A 24,496-nucleotide genomic window follows, 5' to 3' on the forward strand; every position below is an offset into this window, starting at 1 on the left:
AAGGCGAATATAACGCGGGCTAATGGCCAAGGGTCTCTGTTGACAGCACAATCGCCCGTGCCGCCACCAAGCGGGTGTCCCACCAACTTCTTGAGGACCAGAGAAGATGTCGCACTTCCTCTTCGATACGCTATGGCGTGATATTACAGAGAAATCTGTAGTGAATAACGAACTTGATATTTGGTCCAAGATTATGTATGAAAAGAAAAGGAAGAGCTAATAAAAATTCATCATTAGGAAAGAAATGTGTTATCATTAATGTTCTGGAAAATCTAAGACATGACATCAAAGAAAAGGTGTTGGCTCCAGGCTTCTTGCCGAATGAAATATTTCGAATATTGTTCTTGTGGTGGCTGGTATTGCCCCCCCCCCCCGCCAGCCTGTCTCCTCACAGCATTGTGCAGTACTGGAATCCCTAATGACATCTACAAGCAGCACAATTGACTGGTGTATTTCAGCTTCGTGGTCAGGTAAAATTAAGAAAGTGATCGCAGACAGTAGCGAAGATGGGTCGCTCGACAAGTGTTACGGTGCACAGCAGAGCTAAACTGTTTGTGAGTGAAGGTTTATACATTTCGGAAAGCAATATTTCAATGTGTAAATTTTGTAATGTTCGTATCGAGTGGGAGAAAAAAGATACTGTCTCAAAACATTGTTTTAAAAATAAGAAACATTCAGAACGTAAATTTAGCACTCCAATTGTTTTAAAGATAAGGAACATTCAGAACTTAAATTTAGCACTCCAACAGTGAAACGGCAGACAACAACAGAACTCTCATTAGATATACAAAAGAAAGCTTAGAGTGAAAAGAATTTATTCATGAAACAACAGCGATGCTACTCAAAGCCAACATCCCTCTGGAGAAGGTAGACGACCCTGCAGTCCGGAAATGGCTTCAAAAGTATGTACCAGGTATGTACAACCTATCAATTAAACCTACACAATCAACAATCAGTGATAGTAAGACTAGGTTTACTAAGACCTGATAAAGATTTTTCTTTTTTCTGTTGGTTAGGATCTGGAGACCTTCCCACAGCCAACCAACTAAGGACACAATATGTCCCCCGTTGCTCAAACGAAGTACTAACAAGCATCAAACAGTCTTTGGAAGAGAAAATGGACTTGGCTCTTATCTGCGACGAAACTACCGACTCTTCAGGCCGCTGTGTGTTTGCAATCTTGGTCAAAACTCAAGATCCAGTATCTGAACAGGAAATATTTTTGTTAGAATGTGCATTTCTAGATGCTGCGAACAGAACATGTTCTCAAGCAATCCTGCATGTTTTGCATAATTTTGAAACTAACCCTGGGAAAATAAAGCATACTTTTCGGAAAGCACTATTTTAATGTATATGTTGTAAACTGCTTAAGTGAATTATGGGAGAACATTTAATTCACATCACTTGCTGGGCTCATAAATTCAATTTGTTTGGTGATGTCCTGCAAAAGAATTTGAAAGAACTTAATGACATTGTGTCAAAAAACAAAGAACTGTTTTCATATGTCAAGGAAAATCAAACACGTTTCGTTCATACCGAGATGAAAACCTGCTTGACATGCTAAATATACAGACATAACTACAAGCACCACATTTCCTTAAAAGTTCACTGCAGTAAGATGGTTGGAAAATGGACGTTGTGTTGATCTAGCTTTTAAAATATATGATCACACACAAATTTGTGAAGTAAAAAAACCTTCAATACCTTAGAGAAGCTGTGAAGAATCTACTACTTAAGGCAAATTTAAGTGCTTTTAGAAGTATTTTCTCACTTGAACCTTTATTCAGAAGATTTCATAGTCAGAAACCTATGGTGCCTTACCTTTTTACATCGCTTGAAGGACATCTGAAAAGATGGCTGAAGCAAGTGCTTCCTAAAAGTTGAAATATTTAGACTTACAAGGTAGTGTCAATCTGCTTTAGTAGATAAAGTAGATATTGGTTATGCTGCCAAGAGCTTTCTCAAACAAGTTAAATGTTCTGAAAAGGAAAAAGTTACTTGTAAAAATGAGTTAAAAACTCACCATGTTAGAAAAACTCACATTTAGCAAGGGGTCTCGCTAAATATTGCTCAAATCCAGTCTGGCAATGAAAAGGATTGATTTTGTTGATAACTTTCACAGCCATACAAGAATATGTGAAGTGCTGAAAGTGCAAATGACAGTTCTGCCTGCTAACCGAGGAAGCTCAAAACAATGCAGGAATCAACAAATTAATGACTTCATTTCTAAAAGAACGGATGACTTGGGATTGGATGAATTTTACTAAAATCTTTTAGGAGAGGATGATAAATATGAAGATCTCTGGTCTGTAATGAAACTTTGATTCATTTTGTTCCATGGTAATGCATTTGTTGAGACAGGCTTTTCTGACAATAAACCTTTACGAGTTGAAATTTTTTTAGAAGAACCACTTGTGTCCCTGAGAATAATTTTTGACACTTTGAAACACATTGGTGGTTCGAGGAATATTACTATCAATAGAAGTATGTTGACCTCTATCTGAGCTTCAAGAAGGTATTGATCATACCTGGAAAAAGAAAAGAAGAAAATGGAGAAAAGGAAAATTGAATTACAATTGAAGAATTTGGAGGAAAACAGAAAAAGTTGAAACTTGAAGGAGAAAAGCAGGTTGCTGAAATTGAAAGGAAGAAAGTAGTTCTGGAAAACACAAAACAAAAGCAGTAATCTTTTTGATATAGTGCAAACTTTTCTTTATCATTCCTATGTTTCCTGGCTGATTTGTCAGCAAATTTGAAAAAAAATTTGAATATAGACCTAGACTAATTGGAGCTACATTAGAAATATAAGTTCATCGCTTTTTTCTCTCAAGAGTGCTTTAAATCCACATGAAATGATATTAGATTGCGGTGGTAAAATAATTTTATTTTCATATTTGAATTACTCTATTAATAAGTTAGTTTTACTTTGTTCCTTGGAAATTATAAAATAAAGGTATATGTTAGGTCTACATGTTACATTTAAACAACGTGTTTATATGTAAAATTTCATCAATGTAATTGTTTTTCCATATATAACTGAAAAGTAGGAAGTAGAGAGAGAATTAGGCCAGCTATGGGCATGGTGGAAGCTGGGATTTCCTTTTATTTCCGTGTAAAACATGGTGTTCAGTGAATTAACTTGTCACTCAGTTTACGTGAGTCAGGGAAATTTTTCTTAGTAGGTCAGGGAAAGTCGGGGAAACTTGAGAGAACATTCTGTGGACACTGTAAGTAAAAATAAGAAAAAAGATTTCCTGTCATTGCTGCAAAGTGGAGTGATCCCTCAGGAATACAGGCATTTCTTCGAAAAGCTTCCGACAGCCAAAAGGGTTTCGTGTGAAATTTCTGAGGAGGAAGACTGATATTAATGATGAACTTATAAATTTCATTTAACGATGATAAGCTTTCTGCCCATATTTGTGTTTATTTCCCTCCTCCAGCTAGACACACTCGTTTTCATATCTGTCTTAATGATGCACAAAAGTGATAAGTACACCAGTCTTGATGCCAAAAGTGTTAAGTGCATGCAACAATAATTTTAATTCATTATTACTGCTTAACAATTGTTAGGAGATCCACTTGTTTAATTGAATTCTTACAAGAATCAATGTGTCATTTGGGTGTTATCTCTATTTGTTGATATTATATTGTAATTGTATTGCTGCAAAGTATCAAACATTAAGAATTGATTCACATAAAATGAACGAATTGTTACTTACCACATGTATGCACTAAGCCATCGATATTTACGGTTTAAACACACATTACATTAATCCTTGTAGTTTCGCAGTGTTTGGTACTTTTCAGAACAGTTTTCTGGGTGGAAACCTGGTTTTCTCGAACACGTTTTGCAATAGTAAATTGTCTCTTTTTTACCACCTTTCTTGTCCCTGTTGGAACAGACAACACAGTCCTAATGTTGTACATCAGATGTAGATGGTCTTCCTCGCGTTTGAACTTTGTTGCGTACTTCCCCAACCAACTCTTCAATCACCTGTTTCCAGAAATGTCTCTGCGATTCCTGGTGCAGAGCAAGAAGCTCTTGACTATTGCCATCCAATAGTCAGAAGTACAATTTTTGCCACCATTTAAAGCTTTTCACTACAAAAGCATAGATTGATGTGTAGTGGTCCAGGCGATCAACGCCTCCCATGTTTGATGTATAGTCAATAATATTTGGTTTCTCAAATAGTTCAACACAATTTCTCTTCTTCTGTTAAATACTGAAGTTGAATTGTTTCCAGTTATTGCAAGCATCAGTACTGTCCACTAACTGTTCTCAAATATCCACTTCTGTGAGCAAAGATAAAACAGGAGCCACGTTTACATTCAGTCTTTGTCATCAGTAAACTGTCATAAACATTCGAGAATGACAGAGATTACAAAGTCATTACAATTCCCAAAAATTATAGTAAATAGGGAAAGGTGTTCTCTGAGATCATTAGACAGCTCTACAATACTGTCATACAAGCGCTGAAAGAACAAGTGGGGCTCAACATTGGAGCGGAAGTCTAATATTTTAATGTTGAGCCCCACTCAACATAGGAGTGCAAAAGGTTAAAGCTGGAGTATCTTGTTTCTGAGTTTAATGCAAATAAGTGCCCTAATCATGAGTTGGTGCATCTAAGACCCAGTGACACTGTTAAGAAACATAATGGAGCATTAACATCCAACAGGAACCATTTCTGTCTGATATGGCACATTTGTTTCCATTATAATAGAATTACTTGTAAACTGTCAATCTTGAAACATTAATTCCACTGGATACGGTGGGCTAGACCATTATTGCCACATGTCTTTGCATCACAAACACAATTTATTAAAATGTTTCCATTGAATCTTAAGCAAGAGAGCTCATTCAGTGCTCCGTTTAAACCAGTACAACTATAGTTTAAAGTAAAATGAGAATAAATCATATTCATAGGCTCAATACTGTAAAAAAATAATTTTTATACAGTGGAAGGTTCTCGCTGTGAATTGTAGCTGCCTGAAATGGTAAATATTTATATTTAATATAATAATGGATTGGATCGCAAAATCTGTGAAGGAAATGGACAATAAAGCAAACATCTTGGTGTTTGCCGCTAATGTATGATACGAGAAGAAACCAAAGAAGGAGAAATGACTATTTGGAACATAAAATTGAAAGAATTTAAACTGACAGTGAGCAAAATAGACAACAGAAATTACTATGAACAGAAGACTAATAGATTCAAACATTTATTTGGAACCAAACTAGAATCAGCTTCCCACTTATACTGTCATGTCAGGATCATCCTTTTTTGCACATTTTCATAATTTATCACTTTTGGATGATGGGCCTGCCTCTTCATCCATGGTGAATAGGTTAACCAGTTGCTCCCTTACATGAGGTTGGGAAACTGCCCATTTTCAGAGTGAAATTCTGGTACTTCAGCACCTCTTTAAAGTTGAAGGGGTGTTGAACATCTTCCTTGAACACCGAAGGCATACATCAGTTTAAACAATTGAATAACTGAAGGTCTTTACTTTCCTGTAGAATATTCATTTTAAACAGTTTGTAATTACATGGTTTGCTGCTGTGTACCCTCACAGTTAAAAAATGGTGCTGCAGCAATTTCATTTAGAAATTTAAATACTTCTCCAGGCTTTGTAAATGGTACACATATATGAAATGCATACGTCAACTGTCTGTACTTGAAATCATTTATGATGAAAGGAGAGGTCAGTGGAGTGTTTGGAGGTCCCTTAACCGATTAAGAACTGGTGTCGGCAGGGCTAAGTCCTCACTTAAGTTATGGGGCTTCACATCAGAGGACAGCAAGTGCGACTGCAGTGAAGAACAAACAGTAGTAATCGACATGTATAAATGTCCTCTCTGCCCATTTTCATGTTCAGAGTAAGATTTAATGCTTGCTGATGACAATGCCATAGGTGTGGCTCAGTTTTAGAAAAACACCATCTAGATGTGTAGTAAATTTGGTCAACTTTCCTTTGTTTGTCCATTTTTGTAAGTTTTGTAAATAGTCTAATTATCACTTTATTTTAACTGTATGATTAAGTATGCTTCTGACACGAGTAAATAAATAAATAAATAAATAAATAGTGATCCAGATTCAAGAATTGTCTAACACTATTAGACACAAAACTTCTTCTGGTTCAGTAGACAATTATTTCCTGTTTGTTATATTTTTGTATGACTAATAACAAAGTAAGGGCAAATCTTATATCATGATGGTACTTCTATTCCAGCCAGTATTTAAGTCTATTGTGCAGTGTCTCAAGAGCATTCCTTCAGTGATTTGAAAATGCGAACAGTATCTAAATGTCATTTGATTACTTTCTTTGAGAGTCCTTCCATGTTGAGCTAGCAAAGAGTATAGTAACTACACCTTGAATAGGGCTTGAATATCAGCTCACAATAGTTCAATATGATTTTTAAATTCCAAGCTAATCTACCACTGTTAAAGGGACACTGTTTGACTTTGTGAGCACTATGAATGGTTATGATTGTTTGGTTTGTCTTTTTTGCAGTACTGGTGTTGTTAGTGTAATAGGATAACTGAAAACAGACAATATTTCACAGCAGCATCAGATGTGAAACGTTTTATGTACTTTTGGTGCATTTCATTGAAGAGCAATATGGTCAGGTTTTTTAAAAGTCGTGTTTAAAAATATACAAGCATACAGTACCCAGTGTACAGGTTAAATTGGAATTAATGGTGAAAGAGAAAAGTATCAGTAGCTGCAGAACCTGATGTAAATCAAAATCTGACTTGATCGTTCAGAAAATTTTCTGTACTTCACCAGCCCTGCTGCAAATAAGCTTGATGTTTCGTATTCATATGTGCATACTTGCCAACCCTTCCGATTTACCTGGAAACGTTCTGTTTTTTTTTTTTTACTCTTGTGATTTTCTGATTTATTTTTACTTCCTATTTTTGACCAATATAACCTTCAGTACGGTTAGTTCCTCTAGGTTAAATTCTTACGCGCCTGTGTAATTTTTAAGAGTATTTATTTGATGCTTTATTTGGCAGGGTATCGTGTATCGCACTCACTACAGCAGCGTGTGTGCTTTACAGCTGGGAATTTGGGATGGAAATCGTCCTACACATGAGAGAGGCTAGCGTGCGCTAGGGACTCCATTTATCGGGATGAAAGAATTAGTTTAACAGCGCGCAAACCACACAATAACATTGTTTCTCTGCGTAGTTCACGTGTTTTTTCTTGCGGTTCTGTGCTTTTCCCCCCTGTTGGTCATATGTTGATAATGTATGAAACATGTTGATCTGTTTTGTATGTGGTAGTTTCACGTATTTCAGAGAGTTGTCTCTGTGACAATTTCTGGTATTTTCTCTTCACATTATGGCCACAAAATCTATAAAATTGAATTTCCTTTCATTTTACAGTCTAATAAACGAAACTATTATGCATTTTCTTCCATGTTCGTTACATTTTCTTGTAACAATTTGTATGTTTTCTTACTTTAAGATCTTAAATTTAACGGTCATTTTGTATTGTAACAAGATATGTATGCCTTTTATCTTGTCCTTTTTTTTTCACCCAGACCGTGGCGCAATATATTTGATCAAATGCAAGAATTAAAATACCTTACTATTTTTTTATTTCTAAAATTTGGCAGGTATGTGTGTGTCTCTTGAGTGAAGTTCTCTGTTCTTGCTTGTTCACAGGCTGGTGTGGTCATATCCAAGAGTCCAGCTCAAATGGGCGTGACGCTGATGAAGGAGATGAAACGACGGAACCTGGCTTAGGCTCCATTTTGTCTTGTAGTCTGCTGCTGTGTATTCTTTCCATGGAAGTGTGACTTCACTTCAAGTCTTAACCCTTGTCGTCTGTGGTGTAGTTCTAGCAGGCATTGCCATCAGAAATATAGACTTAGAAAGACCCCGTTTGGTTATCCTTTTAATATACTTGTTAATAAAACTGGTTGGAACATATCTTCTTGCAAACCCTGTTTTGATATCATGTATCCTTGAGAATACTGGAAAGTGTGTTGAAAAGGCTACTATCAGGGGACAGGGAAGTAGAAGACATCCTGAACCTCGGTCTTGTATATCTCCGTCCCTGGAACTGATTAACAACCTTACATTGACCTCCTGTCAGGTTGTATGTTGCTTATTTGCTGTGTTTTCTTTTTTCTAATCTACTTCTTTAACTCTGTTGAATAGCGGTAAATCATTCTGAGCATTTTATCCTGTAAAAATAAAATATATTTATTTACAGCAGCCTTGTCACTTCTGTTAAGATTAAAACATGTGAATTTTTAGATGTAATCTTGGTTTCTCATCTTTCACTATTTTTATTCATTTTCATCATAGGTATCTTTATTCTTTTTCATCGTATGTTCCATTTTCATTCTTCAGGAACTCAGGACCACTAAAATGTAAATAGCAGTAGATCCAAAGTTGATCTTGGTTCATAATTTGTAAACTTCTCTTCCAACCTAAAATAGTTAAATTTCTGAGTTCTAGTATCTTTACATGAATTTCCGTTGATTCTCATACCTATTCTGAATCTGAAAGTACATCTTGGTTACCTTTCATTCAGCTTGCAAATCCTATCAGGGATATTTTTGGTGCAATACTATGGCTGTAATCTACTGCTTTCGTTCAGCATTTGAAACATAAATTTGACCCTCTGTGCAATGATATGGACACAAACAATAACTTTGTCTATTCTTTCACAAATATATTTTCTTCTACTGTGCTAAATTTCCGATCTTTTGAAGTAAAAGGTATGAGAGAAATCAGCTGTGGTGTATTGTTGTCCTGTGACTATATGTTAACATGTAGATACGTTAAGTAGTTTTCATTGTATTGGTAGTCTTTTTATAGATAAAGGTACTGCCATTGTGTGAAACTCTGTTCAGTAGATCTTCCAGCACCTTGGCATTCTGAAACTCTATAATCATCTAAGTCATTGTTACAAAACAATTAAATAAGCTTGTTTTTCAACATTTCTTTCCTCAACTTAAAGAACATGATATCAACAGTCTATATGTCAATGTAAACTAATTACCATATGTAATTATACATTCTTTTAAATGTATTTCTCTTACAGAGATGAAGAACTATAGTATATGAGATGACACAATTATTGATAGAGAGTTTTAAATGTGAGATTTCTTCCTTTCCTTTTTGGTTAGGCATATCTCCCCAAAATATGAGAGAAGTCTTCAGACTGAAGTATTCGCAAAATGTTCTGATGGCAGCCCTTCAGGTATCTTAATGATACCTGTTATGATGGGATGCTTCATGTTTTGTATTTATAGTATTTTTGTGGTTGAGTACAAATCTGAAGAAGGTTCCAAGCCTGGCCATAAATGTGTGTTCCTGTTATTGACTGATCATCATTGGTTAAAAATCATATTTTGATATAGAATAGCAACGTTATGTTTTATGAAAGATGCAACAACTTCAAGATTAATTCTTGTTGTGCGTCATGTTGGAGTGATACAGAAATATAAGTTTCATAGGCGTGAAGACGAGGCACTTATCGACTCATTGATTCATTGCTATGCTTTGTTCTTCTGCCAACGTGTTCTTTTCACAAGGTGCCTGGCTATGTTAAGTTCCATGCCAATGAGTTGTTCTGGAGAATGTATAGGAATCTTTCGTGGATCGCTCAATGTATCTGGAAGTTATTGTCCAATATTTGAGTATGGTTTTGTGATACCCTTCCCACATAAATGTATATAAATCATTGTAAACTTTACCATTATATCTTGGCTTGATAATAAAAGTATTTTTTTCCGTAAGTTACGTTTTTGTTTTGTAAGTTTTGGATTTCCTGATTCCTCCTTACAGATATTCCTGTCTCATGTAATTTTTCTCCAGTTCTCAAGTGGCATGCTGTAATGAAAAGGAACACAGAGGATGAACACAAAGAAAAGTCACTGTGGGAAAGGAACAGGACAAGTGGTAATTACAGTAAAACCTCGTTAATTCAAAGTCGTTGGGACTCATAAATCGGACTTCGAATTACGTGATTTCGAATTAACCGCCAACTCTTAATTCAGAAATGCCGCATCAAAACATATTCTAAGACCCGTACTGCATGAAATTAACCTTGATTCACAGTTTAAACCTTTGAAATGCCTTTGAAAAAAGACTATTTCCAAAATGTATCCAACAAGGTGTATTTGCCGTATTCAAATTCACAATACAGTGGAACCTCGATTCTCCGTTTTTGGAGGGACCACGGGAAAAAACGTACAATACGGGAAAACTGAAAATCCGGGAACGAATGGACCGACAACAATTTGGCTAAACATCACAGAAATGAAATGTGTATGCTTATAATCCTACAAACGCCCCTAAACCAAACCAAACTACAGCCCCAATGGGCCTTCCGCCTAGTGATGGGCAATGCGGTCTCTCAAGACTGACGTCGCAGATCTCGAGACTGATCCTCCTGTAGTAAACGTTGTGCGACGTACCAGTAACTACTGTACCACTGTAAACTTGATAGTATATCACTGGCAGTTATTGCGTGAAATAACGTTCTCATATGAAAACGAGAATATATTTTGTCAAAGGCCTGGAAAAGTATTGCATGTTCAACTATGAACCCCTTAATACCATTAACGACAGCGAAAACCGAATGTCTGTATATCGAACTGTTCACGACTTATTTAGGATAGACATCTTAGCTGAATAACCATGCATAATTTGTGAATAACTGTAGATAGGATGTACACGTACTTGGATACTAGAGGCGTGCATTATTCGAACCTGAGACGGGGAAGATGTGCTTTGCTACATATGCAACCCCCATTACACACGAGTGGAACGTGTAATCTAAAATGCCCGAGTTTGCACCAATTCTTTCAGCAGGGGTGATGGGCAACGCTCTCGAGATCAATTCTCGTGTGCTGCGAGCTGTGCGACGTCCCAGTAACTACGAGTGTAAGCTTGATAGTTATCATCAGCAGTTCTCATATGGAAACGTGTGTGACGATAAATTTTGTCAAAAGCCTAGGAGAGCACTGCGTGTTGAACTATGAGGTCCTTACCATTAACAAAAGTGAATACAGAATGCCAGTATCTTAAACTGTTCACGAGTTATGTCAGGTGGACTTCTCAGCTGAATAACCAGTATAATTTGTTAATAACTGTTATTAAGATGTAAACCTATCTGGATGCCGCACAATCGTTGTCGGCAGGGTAGCTTCGTGTGATTCAGACCGGGCCGGAGGTGTTCTGTGACGATTCCTCTTCATTGATATTATGTGTTTGTAAGTGCCGGATCATCCCAGAAGTATTTCTGCCGATGTATTTTACTTCTTTTGAATAAGCAACACAGTGGGCTGTGCTATGTGACATCTCTTCAAAATAACTGACATCCAAGACTTACGTTGCGTTTCGGACATCGTCTTCAAGGTGTCGCGTACAATTCGACCCAGTTCACATTGCACCGTCGTATATCGAAGTACCTACCTAATTATGACGCGAATACTCTTTAGCAATTTAGATTGCACATTCCACTCATGCGTAATGGTGGTTGCATATGTAGCAAGGCGCATCTTGCCTCGTCTCGAGTTCGAATAATGCACGCCTCTACTGTCGGATTTTTTATTATGGACACTCGAGTTTAGGCTTTAATTACAAACGAACCAATAGGCCTATTGCAATGCGAGTTATACCAGTATTTTCCTTGTTTAATTCTACATTAGCGTATATAAGACACATTGTTTTTGACGTCCATTAAATATTTTTTATTTGTGGTTGTAATAAATATTGCCCGTGTTTTTGGCTTCTTCTCTAGGAAGCGCTCACTTAGGAATATATACAAGGAAAACTACTTGTCTGATGGTAATGAAATTTTTATATGTTATAACTACATGTATTTGTAGCGTAATACTAAAGTTATAATTTTTTTCAATCATCCCGAAAAAAGTTCTTATCATTTTTCTAAAGCAACTCTTTCTCAGCCCAGGATAAACGTACAACAGCAAAGTTGGGCTTGTTTTGAAGCACTCAGTCATGGTTATCAGAAACTACAACAACTGTAACCATACAGTTTGGTACCGAATTTATGAAGAGTAATATTGAAAGGAGGTTTTGTGTACGCCGAACCGTGTGATTAACAGCAGGCCGGGTGGTGAAAACGGGCGCAGTGTTGCCGCGTTCAGTATTATCACGCGCGCAACGAACACAGCTTTTCGTTTACTTTCAACCTTAAATTTTATTTCCTCTTATAAATTCCACTTCCCATCACCTTTTCTCATAAGGGCTTTGGACCTTCAAAGGCAGGTTTAAAAATGGTTGACTTATTTAGAAATGTCACACTGTACAATTTTTACAAGAGTTATTTGCATTATTATTTACATATATTTACAATATTTAATTCTATCAATTTTCTTCGTCTGAAAAATCACTGTATTCCGATGAATCGGTGCTGCTGTCATTCATGTTGATTATGACTGGCTCGAAATAAGGGACGTTTTCAGACAGTCCATCTTTTTCCCAGTAGTGGTCTTCAATTTTCTTAGCGTGTTTAATGCATTGTTTCCAGAGTTCAGGGGTGGCGGTACGTAAGGCTTCTCGGCATAAAGCGTTAATTGCTTCCATACCTCTACCATTTTCTAATGTGTTAGCCATATTTGTTTTTGCTATTTTCCCTTTTACGTAAGCCCAAATGAGCTCGATTGGATTAAGCTCGCAATGGGCCACTGGTAACCAAACAAGCTGTACATCTGGTCGAAGTCGTTTAGTCAGTTGTTCCAGCTTCTTTACCGGTGTTTGAAAATAAGGCCTGGCAAGGACAATCAGCTCTGATTTCGTTAATTTGTTATAATCGTCAACTCCAGGTGGTAGTGAAATATTCTTTGATGTTATCCAGGATATAATTTCAGGTTTCAGCCATGACATGTTCGGGTTTTTAGATGAAGGATTGACCATCGTATGATATGGAGCTTGATCTATAACGACAGCCGACTTTTGAGGCAATAAACTCAGGACTTTCGTGAACCATTCTTCATAATGAGTCGAGTTCATCTCATTGTGGTAATCACCACTGCCTTTCTTGCCAATAAAACAAAGTTCTGCACCGTCAAGAAATCCTTCTTCACTTCCGATGTGTAAAATTATGATGCGTTTCCCAGCTCCAGACGGTGTTTTGAACCCTCCACGTCATCCATAAATTTGCTGAATGTACTCTCTGTACAGATTATAGTTGTCAAAGTTGTTTTCTAAAGCTTCAATCACGTTTTCTTGCCACCCATATTTCATAGTATGGTTCTGTCCGCACCACGTCTCGTCTGTAAAGATCTTGTAGCCCTGTGCTCTTAAGTCTCTAATTCGTCTAAGGTAGGTAGGTCGGGATGCAGCAACTGTCACAGATTCCATTAGCACTGGTTTCCTGTTTAGTTTTTTGAATCGGAATCCCAAGCTTCGAACTACTTTCAAAAGCGTAGAAATTGACATATCGGGAAAATCCAGCATATTTTCTAACAGTTTCATGCGGAGGCTTTTAATTGTGGGAAATATCTTATTCATATAAAAATCGTGCATATTTCTTCGTATTGTGCCCAAAGTAAAATGATCTAGATGGATTTTCGGACGCCCCGGTCTCACACACTGCTTCTTTCTTGGCCTGGATGACGTATTTCCATCATTCTCCTTTGAAGCGGCTCCTACTCTCTTCACTGACGACAGCGATAATCCAAGACAATCTGCCACCTTCTGGTACACAGGGAACCTCTTGTCCCCTACTTTTTCCCCCTCACACTGAAAGAAACAAATAGCACTCAAAATCATTGCAAGTTCACCCTCTGATAACAGCGGTCTTGGAGGCATCTTCAAGTGACGTGGCCAACATGCAGAACATAGGAAACTGAAAATAGCTTGCGGATAAACCAAGGTCATGGGCATTCCGTTCCACAACTGCCCGGGGCGAGTGTACTGTGTTCGTTGCGCGCGTGATTACTACTGAACGCGGCAACACTGCGCCCGTTTTCACCACCCGGCCTGCTGTTAATCGCACGGTCCGGCGTACACAAAACCTCCTTTCAATATTACTCTTCATAAATTCGGTACCAAACTGTACGGTTACAGTTGTTGTAGTTTCTGATAACCATGACTGAGTGCTTCAAAACAAGCCCAACTTTGCTGTTGTACGTTTATCCTGGGCTGAGAAAGAGTTGCTTTAGAAAAATGATAAGAACTTTTTTCGGGATGATTGAAAAAAATTATAACTTTAGTATTACACTACAAATACATGTGGTTATAACATATAAAAATTTCATTACCATCAGACAAGTAGTTTTCCTTGTATATATTCCTAAGTGAGCGCTTCCTAGAGAAGAAGCCAAAAACACGGGCAATATTTATTACAACCACAAATAAAAAATATTTAATGGACGTCAAAAACAATGTGTCTTATATACGCTAATGTAGAATTAAACAAGGAAAATACTGGTATAACTCGCATTGCAATAGGCCTATTGGTTCGTTTGTAATTAAAGCCTAAACTCGAGTATCCATAATAAAAAATCCGACAGTAGTATCCAGTTACGTGTACCTACAGTAGCCGTCAAGTTCTGTACTTAAACCACTCATTCGTGTACCCACCAGTGCATATAATGCCAGAATGCGTATCCTTTATAATTATGTTATACTGCGTCAAAATAGACCTCGGTATAAATGAACGCCCTAGTCGCTTGTTGACACGTATTTACAAAAATGAGAAGGTCCGTGGTTGGCTGTTCGCATATTCGGAACAAACAACATTCAGCTCCGATTACCTGCAGGCCTACGACACGCTGCTCGCCGCACATTGTGAGGACAACGCTCTCGAGATTTCTCGAAATTTCTCGCGAGAAATAATGCCTGCGCTAGTCTCGAGAAATCTCGAGACCTCGTCTCAGACTGCCCGTCACTACTTCCGCCTACCAAGCGACCACCCTCGGTCCGAAGCCCTGCAGATTACGCGGTGACGCATGGTCAGAGTGACGAATTCTCTCGGCCGTTATTCGTGGCTCTGTAGACCGGGTTCGCCATATCACCATTAAATAGCTCCTCAATTAAAGGTGCCGTAATCGTAGAATGACTGAACCTGGAACCAGCCCTCATATTCACGTAAAAATGCCTGATCTGACCAGTAATCGAACCCGGGCCCTCCGGGTGAGAGGCGGCAAGTTAGACCGCGGAGCAGGCTACAAACGTTTATTACCGGTACGCGACTTAAAAATCTCGAAACTTTACATTCAGTTTTACCGGGGAAACTTCGTCAGTTTCCTCTGAAAACTTCTTTCAGTTCAGCAACTTTGATCAGCCAAACTCTCCGAAAAATCTAATACCCGTAACGCCAAGCCAAACAACAATCGACCACAAGTAGTTTTTCATTCTCTAATCTAATAAAATAAAGCACATTAGATACAAAAGCGTCCAACATGATGGCAAAATCTTTTTTTTCTGCCATTGTTATTTGGTCATCGGTATACTGTTCGCAGTCCGTTCATGGAAATCTTGTACCGCGTAAATTAGGCCTACATCGACTTTTAAAGGTTATGTTGAACTCGAGAATATGGTTTCGAAAGTATCAATTCTCAAGTTCTCGAATGCATTATATTTAGTTCTGCTCGTCACTAACCACAATCAAATTGGAAAGAGAAAAAATATCATTAACACTTCCGAAATTACGATTATTCACGACCTTGAGCTCAGCTGGAAAGCGCGCTAGCTGTAGAAGTCGGTATGAGTGAGAAATTATACAAAGTTTTCATATGTAACGTGCGCAAATAAAACGACTGCGGCTTTATTAACAATTTAACACGAAATCATCAAATTCCCAGTCATATTAGGAAAAAAACAGTAATAGGCAATCCCAAAACCTCCCGTGGCTTTATCCATATAAGGTGCAACATCTGTTCTGGTCTCGATAACATAATCGTATACGATAATATTAAAATACTAAATTTATGTTATTTACGAAGGAGCAGTTTCGATTACTGCCTGGAAGCCCAGTGACTACACAGTGCCCTGAGGGAAATGCCGAAAACTTGTTCGGCGGTACACTCGAAAAAAGTAAAGAAATAAACATCTAACCCTGGACATAATGTAGACGTTTTGCAAGTACGAACATTCGGCGAAACTCGTTCCGTCTTCAAATACAGCTGTCGAAATGCGCTCTGTCTCCTTCCAATTGTCGTGGGCACTCTCTGCTTTATGATTTCCGAGGATTCTCTAAACAATACTACCCTAATGCGATGCTAAGATGATCCCTTATGCAAGTTCACCGCCGATCGCTTTTCCAGTACAGTAGGGCCTACTTCTTCAAATTACTGCAATGACGGAACGTCAGCACCAAGATCCTTAAGTATGCCGTAGACGTCCTTTCGTAAGATACAGTTTCTTGAAAAACGCGTTATCGAGGATTTAGCGTTGATGGGACTGAAATTTCTGGGCGGTTGATCCGGGAAATCGTTTCTTCGAGGAACGGATAATGCAGGATTTTACAACGTGATTTAATTGGGATGCTCGCGGGACCACGTAATTTGAACGAATAATGCGAGAAAACGTAGTTTCAGGGAACGTATTATCGAGGTTCTACTGTACAGTATTCACTTGGATAACTCACTGGCAAACATAACCTCACGCAATGAAAAGCATGAATCAAAGACGAGTAGAAATCTACGCTGGCTCTCCTGAGCAAGTCCTTTATTCATTGGATTACTGAACTGAATGCATTTTAGATGTCCTGTACTTGCACGGAATGTACCCGATGCCCTTAAAACATCGTGGTTTATCGAACTTTCCTATGACGAGGGGAGAAACTCTCGCTTCCGTCTGCCTTAGAACACAGTGCAGTGACTCTATCCTTGTACGATTTCTCGCCATGGTACTTCTCTCTCGTAATTCAGAAATGCGAACCCTTGCCGCGTCACAAAGTATCCTAAGACGCATTAATGCGCACAATCACCTTTACTCATGGTTCAAACCTTTCAACTGCCTTGGAAAAAACTATTCCCGAGATGTATCCAACAAGGTGCATTTATATTACCAGTAATCAAATAATGCACATAACCTCACGCATCGAAATAAAAAACGCACGATTCAAAGACGAGGACAAATTATACTGGCTCCCTTGTACAAGTCCTTCATTCATTGAATTACTGTACTGAATGCATTTTAGATGTCCCGTACTTGCACGGAAAGTGCCCGACGCCCTTAAAATATCGTAGCTTGTTAAACTTCCCTATGACGAGGGGAAGAAGTCTCTCGCTTCCATGTGCATTGCAACACAGTGCATGAACCCCTTGAACGATTTCCCGGCTGTCACTTCCCTCCTATAAAACTGTAAGACCGTTTGGGATAGGCATTGAAAAAATGCAGTTCCATCGGCGTTGACAATATTATTCGGTGCTTACGAACTGATTATATGAGCCACGCTTTTTCGCCAATTGTCAGCATCACCGGTGTTTGCGGATTCTGGTAATCCACACAGTGCCTGCTACGTGATATGGTGTTCCGCAAAACGCTGAATATAAAAGAATTACGATTTTACTCGAACTTAGCAAATATGAAGCACACTGTAGACACACCGATAGTGAAAGTACTGAAATCTACACCATCATGCTCCGGAATACGCATGCTATCATGACGCCGATAAATTTCAAATTTAAATTGCTCTGAAAGAAGTGTTTTTTAAATGTAAAGTCAGTTTTGAATTAAAAGTCTGAATTTCGGTAATGGGACCGACATTGTTCTTCGAATTATGAATTATCCGTATTTTGAATTAAACAATTTAAATAACATTCAAAACCGTACTTTATGTTTCCGGGGACGAGAGCTTCTTCGAATTAGGCGGGATTTTAAATTAACCAATTTTGAATTATCGAGATTCTACTGTATTATTATTCATTCTTACATTCATTCAAGTCAGCTGTATGTACACTGGAAGAATTTACAGTAGGCTGTTTTAAACATCCTAGACAAATAGGAGGTTTTAATATATATCAGGATCATATTCCAATAACCTCAAAGCAGTCACCAGGAAGGAATGGCTGTAGGTACTGTAGGCTGGTCTTTGGTCACAGGGGTCCCGTGTTCAATTCCCGGCAGGGTCGGGAATTTTAACCATAATTGGTTAATTTCGCTGACACGGGGGCTGGGTGTATGTGTCGCCTTCTTCATTTCATCGTCATTACGATGCGCAGGTCGCCTACGGGAGTCAAATCCTCCTATTGTTCCGAAGTAAATACTCCAGTTATGTGAAAAAATGTCTGCATCCATAATATGAATTCTCAGCTATGATTCAAGTCCTGTTACAGTATCTGGCATAAATTAATTCTATTTCTTTCTTTACAATACTTCTGCAGTTTACCACTAACAATTTTATGTCATCCTTACTTGACTTAATGCTTCCTATCCTGCCATTGCCGCTCCTTAGTCCACCTCTGTCTCCCCAAATGTACCTCCCTATAACTCTTCTAAACAAACAACCTAACTTATACGTACCATTGCAGTTCAAGCTAAGGTCATTTGAACGTAGATTTCTATCACTTTACAAAGGAAATATAATATGTCCTCTTTATTCAATACATACAATCTGCCTCACTAGATGGAGTAAAAATAATCAAACATGTTTCAACACTCTTGAGCCATCTTCAGTAAAAATCAACTCGTTTGAGACATCTTCAAAGAAAAAAGGTTAAAGTTATTTACATAATTGATGCTAAAATATGTGTTAAAACATAATGAAGGAAAGATGAAAAACAAAAGAGACATGATGGAATTAAAAAACAATTCAATTATACACATTTCCATCATTAGATGGAGTAAAAATCAATTCGTTTGAGACATCTTCAATGAAAAAGGTTAAAGTTATTTACATAATTGATGCTAAAAAGTGTTAAAACCTGATGAAGAAAAGAATGAAAACAAATGAGACAAGATTCCTATCTCCTACCCACCCATTAGGATAAAAAAATCTCATTCCCAATGTCTCACATACCCATTCCATAATCTCGTATAAATCCCCAATCACCCTCCAGTCAGAATCCCTCCTACACATTACCCCACTGATAATATCTGCTTCCTTAAATATCTTTCGTGCTGCCGTAACTAGATCAGCACATCCCCAATTATTTTAGTACCCATTCCTGTTTGCTGTGCTTTATTGGTAGTGTTGTTGGGTCATCAGTCGATTGACTAGTTTGATGCGACTTCTATGCCACCCTGTCCTTTGCTAACCATTTCAGTTCTACATAACTTTACATCCTACATCTGCTCTAATCTGCCTGTCTACCCCTACCACTTTTACCACCTACACTTCCCTCAAAAACTAACTGAACGTGGCCTGGATGCCTTAAATTATGCCTTAACATTCTGTCTCTTCTTCTTTTTCTCAAATTTAGCCAAATAAATCTACTCTCACCAATTCTATTCAGTATCTCTTCGTTCATAATTCGATCTATCCATCTCACCGTTCTTCCGTAACATCACATTTCAAAAGCTTCTACTCTCTCTCTTTCTTTCTGAGATAGTTATCGTCCATGTTTCACTTCCATACATTGCTACTCTCCAGACAAAAGTCTTCAAAAACATCCTAATTCCTATAACAATGTTTGAAGTGAGCAAATTTATTTTCTTAAGAAAAGCCTTCCTTGGTTGTGCTGTCTGCTTTTTATGGTACCCCCTCTGGGTGGGGGCCACAGATGAAGAATACACCCACTGTATCCCCTGTCTTCGTAAGAGGCGACTAAAAGGGGCGGATTATCAAATTAGAACCATGAGACTACTTGTAATTAGTACCATCACACAGGGAACACCACGGGTCGCTTTTACTTGCGCGTAGTACCACTATGTTAGGTACAAAAAAGGTTTGTAATTAGTAGCGACGGTGTGTGGCTCAGAATGCATTTTACAGTAGCTGCGATTCGTACCTCTATATGAGCAACACCATGGGATGAGCGACACCAAGGTTCTGCCTTGCCTATGCTTAGTACCCACTATGTGAGGAACACCACGGGATAGTGCGGATCCCTGCGGTTAGTCCACTTATGTGAGGAACTTGCTAGTTGCTTTACGTCGCACCGACACAGATAGGTCTTATGGCGATGACGGGTTAGGAAAGGGCTAGGAGTGGGAAGGAAGCAGCCGTGGCCTTAATTAAGGTACAGCCCCACCATTGCCCTGGTGTGAAAATGGGAAACCACGGAAGACCATCTTTAGGGCTGCCGATAGTGGGGTTCGAACTCACTATCTCCCGGATGCAAGTTCACAGCTGCGCCCTCCTAACTGCACGGCCAACTCACCCAGTATGTGAGGAACGCCATAGGTTTGCGTTGCCTGTAAATAGTACCGCAGTGTGCGAAACACCATACGCCTGTGTTACATGTGCAAATTTCATTACCTGTGAATAGTACCATAATGTGTGGAATACCTACCACGAGTCTACGCTACTCTTGATTAGTACCGCAACACGGCACATAGCATGGTTCTTTTTTCCTAGCAATAAGTACCATTATGAGGGGCCGATGACCTGGATTTTGGACCCGTTTCGACTACAAGCATCATCAATTCAGTATTGTGCTTTAGAAGCAGTCCCTTGGTCAGTAATACTATTGTTTGACACTAGTTTCTGGGAATGTGGAGCATTGCGGGTCGGATCCACTGATTGTTTTAACTTCATATCCATCCATTCATTCTTCGTCCTCACGTTTTCGAATTCTGGTCAGTGGAGGATTATGGATTTTTAAATTGTCATAACACTTCGTCTCATTTCGTACCATTATGGGCCGATGACCTAGATATTAGGCCCCTTTAAACAACAAGCATCATCATCATCGTTTTATGGTACCTACATGGAAAATTACAAACTACTTCTTCCCTTCTATTTTCCTCAACATCTGTCTTAACCTAATTCCTAGATTTAATTAATTTTTCATTTCGTGTGGCTATTTCTAGCCGAGAGCAGCCCTTGTAAGGCAGACTCTCCGATGAGGGTGGGCTGCATCTGCCTTGTGTAGGTAACTGCGTGTTATTGTGGTGGAGGATAGTGTTATGTGTGGTGTGTGAATTGCAGGGATGTTGGGGACAGCACAAACACCCAGCCCCCGGGCCATTGAAATTAACCAATGAAGGGAATCGAACCCGGGACCCTCTGAACCGAAGGCCAGTACGCTGACCATTCAGCCAACCAGTCGGACAATTCCTAGATAACACACTATCATGGTTCTCTTTTGTCCACACACATTCCCCATGACAGTTGAGTCACCCGTGATCAGAATCTCAACCCCACCCTTCTCATTAGACCCCTCCTCTCCTCATCTCCCTTAACTTCCCTGACACTTGCAGAACCTACTTCCTCATCCCTTCTCTCCCTCTTACTACTCTATTCCATCTCCCTATCTACTCTACATTTCCCTTCCCTCTTGCCCCACACCTCCTTTGTAACACTTCCCTGATCTCCAGCTTCCCTCTGCTGTTTTATCTGTAGTGCCTTACTGATTCCTTTCTTGGCCCCACTCCGTAAGGAAAACCCTAAGCCCTCATTTCCTTCTTCTTAAAACATTAGCTCATCTGTTTTCCACAACTTCCCCTCCTTGCCTACTTATTATACTGATTGGGGGAGACCTACTTTCATTCCTGTCCTCCATTAAAAGCATAATTATCTCCCTCAAACTCACTAGTTCTTCCCTCATTTTCCTTAGTTCCCACTCGCATTCAAAATCCCTACATCTGCCTTCTCAGCCATAATTTTATCTCGTTAAAAGATTGTGAAATAATATGCAAATAACAACAAATAATATAGCGTATTCTACGAATAGAAGTACATATGTCAGAGGAAGGAAGTAATAATAATTTCGTGTGGCTATTTCTAGCCGAGTGCAGCCCTTGTAAGCCAGACCCTCCGATGAGGGTGGGCAGCATCTGCCATGTGTAGGTAACTCCGTGTTATTGTGGTGGAGGATAGTGTTATGTGTGGTGTATGAGTTGCAGGGATGTTGGAGACAGCATAAACACCCAGCCCCCGGGCCACTGGAATTAACCAATGAAGGTTCAATTCCCCGACCCTGCCAGGAATCGAACCCGGGACCCTCTGAACCGAAGGCCAGAACGCTGGCCATTCAGCCGAGTTGGACAGAAGAAGGAAGTAATGTACACTACACAAAGATTTCACGACAATAAGGTAAGCAAGAAACCAACTTATAAAATCACTACACTACATGATTCTACTTAGGCATCTTAATTTTAAAATACTACGAATAATAGCCTAACTATAGAAACGTGTAACTACACTAAATACATACAGTATATGTATAGACAGTTTTGTTTTAAGGAAGAAATGTATACTACACAAAGATTTCACGACAATAAGGCAAGCAAGAAACCAACTTATAAAATCACTACACTACATGATTCTACTTAGACATATTAATTTTAAAATACTATGAATAGTAGCCTAACTATACAAACGTGTAACTGTACTAAATACATAAAGTATATGTACAGTTTTTTTCCTCCCCACAGCCTGTTTCCAGTCATTCGACCGGGTCAGGAAATGGAATGAATGAAGCCCATCTAGCGGCGGGGATAGGAACTGTGCCAGCTGCCGAAGCCTGTCACCCTCTTCTGGGGCAATGATTAATGACTGACAGATGAAATTAAATATTGGAGAGTGTTGCTGGAATGAAAGATGACAGGGAAAACCGGAGTGCCCAGAGAAAAACCTGTCTTGCCTCCAATTTGTCCAGCACAAATCTCACATGGAGTGACTGGGATTTGAACCTCGGCACCCAGCAGTAAGAGGCCGGCGCGCTGCCACCTGAGCCACAGAGGCGTTATTTTTCATTATTTGCAAACAGTAAGAGCAAGCAAGATGCTATCTAATAATAATACAGTAGTTACACTACACTTCTAAACTGTAGTTAAGCCTATCCTAATTATAACAATAGTATTATAGTAAGAGTTTAAATTCCTTGAGAGATCTTTCCACTACTACAGACATATTTTGCAGTAACAAAGTAAACTCGATAATGTCTAATAAAATAACTACCGGTACTGTACACTACAAAATTCTAAACGGTGGTTAGACGTATCCTCAGTGGTTTAGTTGGACCGGAACGGGCCGGAATGCTATTCCGGAAAATATTTTCCCGCTTTAGAATTACGTAACATTTTTACATTCAGTAAGAAAATCTTTTAATCTATACATAGCGCTGAAACGTCATGGGTGTACTCTAGCGGACTAATATCGAACCTTACGGTTTTATGGCACAGCCGTCTCGATCCTCTTATAGGATCGAGACGGCGGTGTTTTATGGTCATAAGATTCGGTGGCTTTTACACTCTTGGCCGGTTTTCTGGTTCTCTAAAGTTGGCTACACTGCTATTGGATTCGGAGAGTGGGAAGTGAGCACAACTTTCTTCCACTTGTTATGTTTGTGTGAATCCAAGTTTTATTTTATGTTTTGCTCAATGTGTTGCTATGAAGCAGATATTATGGAATCTGATGCTGTTACTGATGCAGTTAATGAACATCAGTAGCCCCTTAGTACCTTCCAAGTTTTCCAGTGGCTGTGGAAGTGAGTTGTGAGTGTGACCATGAGTTTACTGAACTGGCTGGGTTCAAAAGAAACGTGCTGGGAATCAGGGGCGAATGCTGGTCATGAAAGTCAGGCTTGCTCTTCCATTCGTGAAAGTTGGTAGGGTGGGACAGGCATAGTTCTGAATGAATAAAATTTATAAACCCAATAATCGCTAAATCACATGAACATGCATTCAAACTAGTTACGTCACACATTCAAGAATGGCCAAAAGAATAACAATCAGACACATTTTATAATCATTAACAAATCATGACAAGCCAGTGATTATATAATTTAAACAAGTAAACGTCAAACTATATAACTTACACAGAAAAATTGCAACTATTTATTAGATCTTCCTACTTGAAAACAAACTCTACTCTGCGGCTTCTCTTTACAAAACCATCAATAACTTAATCATAGAAAGAGGACTGTAATCTAATTTTTTCAAGCAATCCTTTTTCAATCGACAACATAGCTAATGATGATAGCCTCTCCTGACCTTGAGTCGATCTGCAATATGTATTAATGCATCTCAGTGTTGAAAAAGAACGTTCTGCAGAGGATGTAGTAGCAGGAATAGTTGCTACAAGTTCTATGAGCTTGAAAATTTCTGGCATACTCATGTACAATTTATTAATATGCATAAACTGCATTAAGTCTGAAACACTTTTCTCTTTAAAATCAGAAAATGAATACATCACACTTAATTCGGTTTTTAAGCGAACAATGTCGAAAAATGACCCATAGGTCTTTTCTAGGGCAGTAACATTAGTGTCTGGAAACCTATTTCTGTGCTTCTCAAACAAATCACAATCCAACAGCGCGAAGAACACAAATTTCTTTATGCATTTAAAACGCTCTCCTATTAGGACAAGTACATTGTCAATAATTTCATTGAATAGACGTTTGTATTTTGATTTTTCTGGTTCATCACTAATTCTTCGATTTTTAGAG

At 38.7% G+C, this 24,496-nt stretch overlaps 1 protein-coding gene across 1 annotated transcript in view; it reads left to right on the forward strand.

The window, feature by feature from the left end:
- Scsalpha1 (Succinyl-coenzyme A synthetase alpha subunit 1) overlaps nucleotides 1-9,760 on the forward strand; it is a 50,719-nt gene extending 40,959 nt beyond the window's left edge. The window contains exon 7 of the mRNA XM_067136070.2: nucleotides 7,674-9,760. Within this exon, the coding sequence (XP_066992171.1) occupies nucleotides 7,674-7,754 (81 nt within the window). The 3' untranslated portion in view covers nucleotides 7,755-9,760. The remainder of the gene's footprint in view (nucleotides 1-7,673) is intronic.
- Nucleotides 9,761-24,496: the final 14,736 nt, after the last annotated feature.

Source organism: Anabrus simplex, chromosome 1 (assembly GCF_040414725.1).
Source record: "Anabrus simplex isolate iqAnaSimp1 chromosome 1, ASM4041472v1, whole genome shotgun sequence".
NCBI classification, from domain to species: Eukaryota; Metazoa; Arthropoda; class Insecta; order Orthoptera; family Tettigoniidae; genus Anabrus; species Anabrus simplex.